Source organism: Buteo buteo, chromosome 11, assembly GCF_964188355.1.
Source record: "Buteo buteo chromosome 11, bButBut1.hap1.1, whole genome shotgun sequence".
In the NCBI taxonomy this organism is placed as follows: Eukaryota; Metazoa; Chordata; class Aves; order Accipitriformes; family Accipitridae; genus Buteo; species Buteo buteo.
The window spans coordinates 38,177,688-38,188,759 of NC_134181.1; the positions used below are offsets into that span (position 1 = coordinate 38,177,688).

At 36.6% G+C, this 11,072-nt stretch overlaps 1 protein-coding gene across 3 annotated transcripts in view; it reads right to left on the reverse strand.

The window, feature by feature from the left end:
* PI4KA (phosphatidylinositol 4-kinase alpha) overlaps positions 1-11,072 on the reverse strand; it is a 64,366-nt gene that overhangs the window by 19,840 nt on the left and 33,454 nt on the right. For all 3 annotated transcript variants that reach the window (XR_012652340.1, XM_075041601.1, XM_075041600.1), the window contains exons 20-32: positions 9,703-9,811; positions 9,021-9,157; positions 7,982-8,115; positions 6,944-7,026; positions 6,597-6,667; positions 6,355-6,479; positions 5,806-5,887; positions 5,002-5,085; positions 4,547-4,636; positions 3,043-3,162; positions 1,342-1,434; positions 853-1,009; positions 455-582 (exon numbers count right to left, since the gene is read on the reverse strand). Coding sequence is in view for 2 of the 3 variants with exons in the window: in XM_075041601.1 (XP_074897702.1) it covers positions 455-582; positions 853-1,009; positions 1,342-1,434; positions 3,043-3,162; positions 4,547-4,636; positions 5,002-5,085; positions 5,806-5,887; positions 6,355-6,479; positions 6,597-6,667; positions 6,944-7,026; positions 7,982-8,115; positions 9,021-9,157; positions 9,703-9,811 (1,413 nt within the window). In the remaining variant the exon portion in view is untranslated. The remainder of the gene's footprint in view (positions 1-454; positions 583-852; positions 1,010-1,341; positions 1,435-3,042; positions 3,163-4,546; positions 4,637-5,001; positions 5,086-5,805; positions 5,888-6,354; positions 6,480-6,596; positions 6,668-6,943; positions 7,027-7,981; positions 8,116-9,020; positions 9,158-9,702; positions 9,812-11,072) is intronic.

Below are 11,072 nucleotides of genomic sequence, written 5' to 3' on the forward strand. Positions count from 1 at the left end.
CTGGTCTAGCCTATTACAGGATTAGGACACTTGCAAGCCTATTTTTTTTATGCAAGGGTGTAATGCCAGATACCAGAGGCTCTGACTGATGCACAGGGACATCAATTTCTATTTGTTTTAAAACACTATTCTATAAATTGTGGTAGTTCAGAACCTGATTCATAAGCTGCTCAGGCATCTCAGCAGCAAACTAAATCACACAGCTGAGATCCTAACAGATTTACTTCACTGTATCATTCCTGCTGCTGAGAAAGATCCGCTTCCCACAGTTCACTTTGTGAGGGTGCTCAGACTTCCAACAATACATGAACAGAGACTACCTGGCAGGCCAAAGTGATTAACGATGCATTTAACATCCTTACTTGACACAGATTCACAATAGCTGTGAATCCCTCAAGATTTTCACTCTTCCCCCTTGCAGGGACAGAGAAAGAGTTGTTAAATAGCTTCCTACCGGCACTTCAATTCCATTCTTGGCAGCAAGCAGCCACTCCCAGCAAGCAATTGCTGTTTCCATGCCATGTTCGTTGAACATTCGCAAGGGTCCCCAACACAGATGATGAAGGAGCTGGGGATCACAGTCTGAAAACAAACATTCACTCAGATTTCTCCAACAGAATAAATAAATGCTTTTCACATCAGCATGAAATTGGTGTGCACAGTATGTAACAATCAATTCCTAATAAATAGCTTCTAGTTTAAGAAGGCCCCAATATAAGCCTAATTGAAAAAACTCAAAACACAGTTTTGCTACAAGTTGATGCATGCTGGGTTTGTATATGGATAGTTTCTGTAGTTTATTACTCTTTGCATTCACAGCCAGAAAGCAGAACTCCATTTGTTTTTCAATACCTTTGCTGCTTATTAGGAGTGCAGTCAACTTAAACATAGCCTGGGTGTAGAATTCAGTGTGGCCCAATTCAAGAGCATCATTCAGCTCTTTAACCATCAGTTTATTCAGGTCAGATGTTCGTCCTGTAGCATTTGAGAACTGAATCATTCCAGAAACCTGTAAAATACAAGGGGTTTTTCAACAGACAACAGTGTTTGTAGGAGTCTAGTTTGGTATTGGTCATGTGCTGATTAAGGAAGTCCACAAACAGAGACTTCTTTTGTTACTACTTAGCTAAATCTTTAGCTTTATCTACAATCTAAGAACGTTCTGCAAGACCAACAGTAAATGAGCTGTTTAATAACCTAGGAAAATTATACTCTTTATCGTGAAGGTGCTTAAAATAACATAGAACCATACAATAGTTTAGGTTTGAAGGGACATCATCCCCTGAAAAGCCTTGCCAGAGCTCGTGGACACTCCACACTCAGGAGAAATCCTGTACTTACCTCTCCTGCGTAGCGGTTGCGCAAGTTAAGAGAAGCCATGAAGTTGGAGTAGTCCTTCTTCACACAAGTTGGTCTTTCAGTTAGCTGGGTTGCCTATGACCAGACCACATCTAGCTGTTTATACTGCTCATATCCAACCACTTGTCTTTTTTTCTATTTATACATTCACAGATGTTTTAAGTTTAGTTTTCTTTATGCTAATAAACAGAATAGTATCATGACTATTAGGTATAACAGTACCCAGCCTGACAAAAATGAAATAAGGAACATGTGCATTAATTCCATGTATACAGTTTGAAACATATATGTATTTGTATATACTTTTTGAAAGAGCAAAAAAAAGCATAAAAAGGGTAGAATCTCTGGGACTGCTGCTCCCCTTTCATGAACAGGTAAGGAAGAAGACAGAAGAGTAGATGTGATCTTGGTTCTGCTCTCTTCCTGCAACAGCTTGTTAAACTGACAGTATGCAGAGAGAGTATTTTGCTCCTGTCTTTAAGAACTGTACTAGTAATCCAGGTTTCCCTTTGCAGAAGCACTCAGGAATTTGCCACTCAGAGGCTTCTCCTCAAAAACAAACAAAAAAATAATTCCTTATACTGTAAAATGAATTTTTTATATTGAGGATTTAATACTAAAATACAAGGCCAGCAAAACCATAAAAAATTCAACACTCCTGCAATGCTTTGCTTCAGTACTGCTAATGGCTAGCTTGACTCAGCAATGGATAAAATTTTGAGAACTATTCTTATTACGTCTTGGATATAAAATTTGCCTACTATCATCTTTGCATTAGCAATGTCCAGTCCATAGACTGAAGCAGGAGGAAAAACAAACTGCTAGCAATGTGAAAGAGCTTTTGTCACTTGGTTGACATGCAGGAGGGCCCTAATAAAAACACATACTGTTAACTTATTAAGAAAATGACAAAGCTGTTTCTCTTATCACCTTTCCAGTTGTAAAGTTTCTACTTTCTTCCAGCATAGTCTTTACTATATCAAGATTTTTCACCTTGTCACTTTTGGGAACTATGTGACTATGCTCCTGAGTCCTGGAGTTCTTTACCGTAATTACATTTAGTGACTAGCACTGCCTAGAAGGATGACTGTAACGGAGAACCAAAAGGAAATCCTACTAAAGCTGGGTTTGGAGGCAGTTTCAGAGCTGCTGCTAGAAAAAAAGCTGGCTGATGATACAACAGATTATACTGGATGTTTCTCCAGGAGATCAGAAATTATAACAACAAATGGGAAAAAATGAACTGTAAAAAACTATATATAACTGCATGAAATGGTCAATGCAAAAGCATGTTTTGAGTGAACCTACACAAAACTCAGAGCAAATGGGTGTCACCCAACACTCACCTACACTACTATTCTAGAAAGCAGCTCATTTCAGTCTTACACAAAGATATTACTTTCAAATAATTCAAAATAATCTATAGAAAACTCTTAAACAGCATTAGATACAGTTTTATTTTCTTGCTTGTTACCATCTTACTTTTCAGTATTTTACAGAACATGATTGGAAGATACCTTGATTTGAGATGGAAAGAAATAAGGTGTCTTTCTGAGTAACATTCAAGTGCTATGACAAAGGTGATTTAGAAAATCTGTATTATGTGGCTACACTGACTGTTATAAAATTAACATGATAGCTATACACATGCACAAACAAACAAGAATTGTGCCCAATACTCACGCCCAGGGTGGTATTCTGTCTGTTGTAGCCTGCGAAGTGCAAAACACTTTCTGTAGCCATAGCCAGTCCTGTGTGCTGGGACAAACCTGATACCCAGTTCTGATGTTTGTTTAGGTACTCCTGACAACAAACAAACAAACAAAACCAAAAAGCGTTTGTTGGAAAACTACTGTGTTTTTCAAAACAAGGCAGCTCATAAGCAAGTGTTGCATCATTGCAAACTACCAGAAAACTTACACACATACTTAACAATAAATAGACTGTCTCTACTCCCTTTTAGGCATTGCTCCCCTGGCAATAAGAAACTCTGAATGTCCTCCTAAATATGCTAAGAGTAAGACTAGTTCCATTTTGTAAAAGGATAAAGTGATCAAGATAGATACCTGAAGGCTGATGTCTTCTTTAAGAAGAATCACTTTTCACAGAGAGAACCTTACAGAAGGAAATGCTTTGGACTCCATGGAAGAAGGGAATATAGTTATCCTTTTACATAAGGATAGAATCCCTTGAGGTTTTTTTTAGGGAAGGAAGTATAAACTTCAGGTAGAATTGCAGTGTCCAAGATCTTTGCCAGACATTGGAACAGGCTGCCTAGAGAAGTGGTGGAGTCACCATCCCTGGACATGTTCAAAAAACACATAGACACAGCACTTCAGGACATGGTTTAGTGGGCATGGTGGTGCTGAGTTGATGGTTGGACTCGATGATCTTAAAGGTCTTTTCCAACCTAAATGATTGTATGATCTTGAGCCTGCCCAGAAATTCTGTTACCAGCACAAAGTTAGACACCTCTAGGCAGAATACTAGTCTAACCTGGACTATGCAGTTTCTTCAACTACTCACCAAGGATTAACGGAGACCTGCATTTTACTACAGCGACACTTTTTGTCTACATAAAAGGTATTGTATGTATTTTATTAGTACATCATAAATAGTTTTTTGTAATCTTTGCTTGTGGTCTTGTGACTGCTTTCTACTGAACTCTGCCACATGTAAGCATTTACTACGCCCACGCTCAAATTGAAGTCTGTAGTTTACAATGGTCTCATATATTAGCAGTGTTCCTTTGTATTTAAAAAAAAAAACCAAAACGTAAAGACAGAAAAAGACATCCTCCCAAGAGGGAAACAAGAAACAAGTTTTACATCCTAATCGTACATTTCGGTCCAGCTGATATTTTCCGCTAATGCACAGTATTAAACAAACTTTGCTAGGCAGATGATTCTATTATACCAAATTCTGACCTCTGAAGTAAATCCAGGATGATCAACTGTTTACAAACCTGTTATTTTCAAGATACTCAGGTTGGGGCTACATCAAAAGTCACATCAGATCAAAAATTCTAATTATTCTCTGCCAATGCTGTAAAGGAAAACTTAGAGCAACAGAAAAATTTAAAATGATGCTTGGATAGTCTGAAAAAAAATAAAAAACACCACATAATTTAATTCTCATTTTGAAGACGTGCAAAGATCAAATTCTTTCACAGAAGCAGGCTCATTACCTGTAGATGAGATTTTGTAACTGAGGGAGCCCATTTCATTGCTTCTTGCAGAATCATCCCACAGCGTGCAGCGAAATCCTTGACTATACTCTAGAATCAGAAAGCATCAATACAATCAGTAAAATACAGGACATTTAACAAGAGGCACTGCTTTTAATAGTCTAATAAGTAACACTGGGAGCAAGGCAGGTTGCAGCAACACGATACAATTAAGATTTTCTGTAACAATTAAATGTACCCTTAGTAAGCAAAGAACTGTCATGCTTCAAGTAAAAAAAAAAAAAAAAAGTAAGATTCAGATAAACATAAATACCAAATTTCATATTGTAGAAAAACCTTACCTAGGGAAGTATTTTTAAGAAAGGACAATTCAGCGTAGCTCACTAATTTATCTCCTTGGCATAAAAAAATCAGGCATTATTTTGTTGTTTGATAAATCAAGGAGGACTACCTACCTCTCTGGCTTCATGTGTGTCAGGGACAGTTATTCTATATGGAGCATCAGGAATGTCATAGTACGGTTGGTCCTTATGAATGTCCTAAACAAAAACAATTATCAACTCTCAATAAGATAAAATTCATCATCAGTTAACTTGAACACTACAGGTAACAGTCTCCTCAAACAAGAAGTCTGATTTACTAAACCTTTTTGCTAATACTTGCTCTCAAAGTCAATCTGAACAGTTCTAAGAAATGTTTTTTATTCCAGTTTGGTTTTCAGTATAAATAATTTTAAAAATCCAAAGCCCTCTCCTCAACATTAAGTACAAAAATAAAACTCTATAAAGCATTTCCACCTTAAAAAATATGCATATGTAATAAATCCAATGAATATGGATACACATACACAGACTGGAAAGAATATAATCTGACAACCATAATTCATAAAAAAACCACAAACCAAAAAAACCCACCACCGAACTTCTATTTCAAATGAGACAGTTTAACAGTTACAACCCACAATGGGTAATCCTGTGTTTTACTCTTGATGCTAAATTTGACTTTCTGAACTACATTTGACAAAAAAATCTCTAGCACTAGTTTTGCTACCTATGAAACAGGGGTGCAAATGCACTCCTTACTTTGCAGAACTCATTTTAAGGTTTTTATCAATCTTAGTAATGATAGCAAAAACAAATTAAGAACTCAAATAAGTATCAAATAAATGCAAAACAAAGCAAAAAATTCAGTTCTACTAAAGAAACATGGAAATAGACATTTTATTTCCCTAATAGCATCACTAAAAAAAAGGAACTTACTGCACTAAGAGACAGTGACAGTGTCTGCAGAATATCTAGCATAGTCTTCAGCACAGTTCCACTCCACAGCAAGTGAGGAAATCTAGAGCAAGACAGGATTCAGAAACATAATAACCATGGATAGCCGAAGAAGGAAATTATTTTATCAAGAAACAGAGCTGCTCAAAGAGCTAGCTATATACATCACTAGGTAAGCTCATACTCAACATAAGTCACAAAGCTTGCCATGGCTCACAACAGCCTCGCTCAATACAGAGTCAAAAGCTCTCCAAAAGCAAGCTAAGGAGAGCTTTTTCATAGGAATTGAGATTGCATTTATTTCACAGCCACTTTGGTTTGCTCCATCCATGGGAATAATAAGCAGACACAGACATTTTAAGCAGGGGTTTCAGAGGCCAGGTCAAAAAAACCTATTGAATGTTATTTTTCAAGGAGATGCTTCAGCAGAAGTACCAGCCAAGAAATCCACCTGACTGTTGTCATCAATTGCATAAGTAATGACTAAGCAGTCAATGTGAAAAGAGAACAGAAAATGAAATCTACACTCACTTATCTACCAGACCAGATAAGTATTTGTCTGCAACTCTCCTGATCCTCTTGTGAATGTGGTTAAAATTCACCAGCAAGAACTGAGCATGTCTCTCCAGCTCTTCTTCGTTCTCCTTAGTTTTAGGCTAAAAAGCATACCAAAGAGAAGAATGAAGCTCTTAAGGAAAAAGACAAGCACACTTTTATAAACCAAAATGAAAATATTTATACAAATTTAAAATTTTAGTTTCCATGTAACCTACTTTATCAGCCATCATTGTCAGGAAAGCTTCAAACACCTTATCAGCAACAGCTATCACACACTGCATCATGCCTGAGGAATTGAGAGAAGTGACAGGTTTGATTATCAGAATTACGTTTGCTTTATAAACCATGTTTAACAGTTAAAAAGTGTTTATGTTTACTCAGCCAACACTGCACCAAGCTGTTTCAAAACGAAACCAGCATTCTTGGCAAGAATAAAGCAACAGCAATCCAGTGAACATGATTAATTTTGTTATACAATTGCTTGATTTGTTTTAGTTTTGCATGCCTGGAGATAACTTCCTAGTATCTCAAGTTGCAAGATAACCTAGACAGGTAATCTTACCAGATTTGTCTTTTTGAATTGCTTTATCCTCAAAATAGCAAAACATGACTTGGAACCGATCTTGGTCAGTTGAACGCAACACCCTAGGAAAAGAAGAGGTTTGTGGGTTGGGTTGTTTTGGGTTTTTGTTTTAGTCTTTTTTCCTTTTTCTTTTAAACATCCTCAACACAAATCCATGTACTTTAATGTCACTGTACACAACACACACATATGGTAATTGTTCATTTCATGAATTTTAAGTCTCTAGTAAGTGTGATATTGCTCTTTGTTTCTACATTGAACTAACAGGGCTTGGATCATAAAATGCTGGTTTGTCACTGAGACAATAATTTTCACACCTCAAGAGTGGGAAACCTTATGATGATGCACTTAGACAATCACCACAAACATATAAACACGGTACAATCTTTGGCATTTCTATAGGCGTTGCATTTGTTGAATTTGCATATGATAGAAATATCACTTATTAAAAAAATTGTTTCTAAAATAGAGCCCAGATGTTTCTGGAAATGATTCTCCCTGTTGTTAGTTATTATCAAAGTAAAAATGCGATGGAGAAGTTTCTTCCTACTTTCCTCACTGCTAGACCTCCACCTCAGCTTTCAGCTACACATTTCTTTGAATAGCAGTAATAAAAACACTTTTAAAGGAAAAAAAAAATAGTCTTTCTCAGCTCCTACATTACACTAATCTCACAGAATAGGTAAGTGTCTACACTGTCCTTCAGAGGTGCAAGCACAAGACTCTGTGCAGAGGATACTTTATGCTTGCAAGACATTCTTTTAAAGAACCCTTTTGTCCACCTTCTATTAGTTCTTATACAGAGAAGATCCCATTTTTGGGGCCCTACTATATTATTCCATCCTTTTTATCTACCCCAGAGGCATTTTTGCACAGATGAATTCCCAGTCTTGAAATCTTCAATAGAACTAATGTGACTCAAAACACTGATTCTCATTTATCATCGTGTCTGGCAATTCTGACTTGAACATACGCTGTTTTTTTTTTAATTCATCAGTGAAAAAATTATATATATACCTCATATACTCTAGGCGGTAAACAGAAAGGAGATAGGTAGACATGGCAAAGTCCAACTTATTGATCAACGCTGACACTTCTGGAGGAGGATCCAAGAGATTTATTATGGTACTCCGCAATTCATTTAATTCAGCCTAGAGATGAATACATGAAGTTATCTGAAGTGGGAGTACTATATTAGTTTGTGTTCTGAAAACGTTTGCTTTCGGCTATTACTTTTTAACCTTTGCAAACAATATGCCAGGATGTCTTTGTCTGCAGACTAAGACCAACCTGCTCTGACTCAGCAAGCCACAATTCTTCAAATACAGAATTAAACAGAATACTGGAGTCAAGCTCCCTGCTGAAATAACTGCTAGTTTCCATGCAGTCATACCAATGAAGAAATACAGTTCCTATACTAAATGCATGTAATTTTGATCAACATCAACCTTGCCCAGTTTCTTATACTTCATGGGTCTTGTTGTCATAGATGCCACAGAAATAAATATCTAGGCACAATGCAGATTTCTGTATTATTTGGGAGCCAAAGACATTTCACCTGCAACTCTTCAACCTACTTCACACTGCTACCCCAGTCCTCAGGTAAAACCTATCCTGCAAACATTAGGGAGAGAGAAGTATCCCAGTACCAAGCCAGTATATAAAAAGGGAAAAAGCTCACTTAACATGTCTTTGAACATTTCTTTGAAAGACTGTGTTGTTTCCTTCCAAAGCTTGTTGTTCTGTTTTTTTTAAACACTGCAAGTTTTGTCTGTCTGATACAAAATAGATAAAAAAAAAAACTATTAAAAGGCTTCCATCTCCACGAAGACTTGGTTTCTACACCTAATCAAAATAGCGTAGCTACCACCCTGAACACTTGTAATAACACTCAATAAAACTAAACGCAAGTCACTTATGTACACTGTTGTCATATTTTTCACTAAAAGGAGGCAGGTTGAATGGGTATTGTGCTATTTCAATAAATCACGGTTACTATATCATTTAACGCTGACAGACATTATGGAAGGTGATAATAGAAGAAATTAATTCTTACAGAGGTCACAGTATCATTCTTCATGGCAGAATTGTACTGAAGAACAGATCGAAGTGGTTCTTTGCTGGGAAATGTCAGTAAGGGAGACTTGGTGGCAATTTCACACACACCTTCATACCATTCTTCCGGCCAGAGACCTGCAGCACAAGTATAAAGAGGAAGGTGGGGTGAGGGAGAAAAACAGTATTAGGATTCACAAAGTTAACTACCATTATCAAGCTTTGTAATACTTCCTAGGGCCAATTTTTCATGCACTTAAGCACAAACACTCACCACAGGTGATCCACGTTCCAAACATAGTAAACACGTTTAGGTAATTCCAAGTGAAATTTCTCAGTGGGTAAGAAGTTTCTACTTGATTATTGTTGTACCCCATGTGTCTGATCTCATTTCGGGAACTTAGCTATCAAAACTCATACCTAACTAAGGCTAACTGCTGTATTAGCTTAGAAAAAGAAAACCTAGGTACAAGAACAAGTTGTACTGTGCTCAATCTCACAGCAAAACAGAGCAAAGATATAAAGAAATCCTACCAGAGAACTGACATGTAAGCTGTTTGCTTTGTAATGTCTTTATGCCTCTAATTTTATTTCAGCCTACGGTGAACAGTTTGCAGTTACACTTAGATTCAACAAGAGTTTAAATGTGAGCAGCAATGTTGCGCTCTCAGAATTTATACTACCTGATCCTTCCACAGCAAATCCCATCAGCACTGAATACAACCAGAAGTCACGGAAGAGCTTTTGCAACCTGGGCTTGGCCTCCTTGATGGGTGGCAAGCGTCTAGTGAGCTACCAAAGAAATAAAAATTAACGTTAGAAAATGGTGGGAGTTACAACAACTTAATTCCATGCTAAGGAATCAATTCATGTACCTTCTTTACTATGATTTATGAAGGTGATATTCTTTGTCACCTATGAAAACTACTATTACATTACTATTGTTATACTGAAGAAAATTAGATCTTGTTAGAATATCTGAAATGCTAACATTTGAGATGCCTGAAGTAAGAATTTCCTTTGTTTTACACAGGAATTAATACCATGCTGATATGTATTCTCTTCAGAGGTTACTGTAATATTAGCATACTATCAACTGCAGAGAGGAAGAGACCACATGGTCCTTTAAACTGTGTTGAAGACAATGCCATGCCCCTTTGCTTCAGTGCAAAGGAACTCAAAACCAAATAAATATTAGTCAAACATACTTCTGGTTGCTATTGTTTATTGGCTTTGTGGAAATACATTGAGGCACCAATTGGGGATCTTTCATTGTTTGCACCCACGCACACAATGACATCAGTTCTGGAGAATTTACTATCTAAACAAGCAAGTAAAAGAGCATTATTTTCAACGCATTTATTAAAATTCTCTGCTACTTTTTGCACAAACAGCTGCTACCACTAGAGGAGCAGAGTTTATATTCCCAGACAGCATGAAACACAATTTTAGATAAATTTATGTAACAAAACTCATCATGTGTTATCTTAAAAAGTGTTAGAAGCACAGGCAGTGTTTAAAAAGTGAAAGAAATGGCCCATTAAACTGTGAGCTTTAATCAATATGACTGTGTATTATTATTGTAAACTTTATTAAGAAAATGCTAGATTCTAACCTAGCTTGAAGAAGTTTTCTCTAACTGTACAATAATTCCCTTGAGGTAAGACAGCCAGCAGTATTTCAGTGAAACCTTACATAAAGCTTACTTTGGATACATTCGTAAATTATGAGGCAGATTGTTCCTTTTCAAAAAAAAAAAAAAAAAAAAAGAAAAAAATCCCTCTATTATAGTAAAATTAATCTGAGTTTAAGCTGGTAAATGGCACTATGGTAAAAAGTTGCTTGTGCAACACAAATGTTTGCACCAATATAATACCGACTGAAGAAGCCTGACCATCACAACCACAGCAGCCTCAACCATATTTGCAGTAATATGCCCCCTCATTTCAGCACAAAATAGCAGCAACATGGCTTTTACTAGTCATTAACAGTCAAGTTTATGTGCATGCTTGACTTTCAAACTTTACATACACGCCAATTTTTCCTCAAAGAT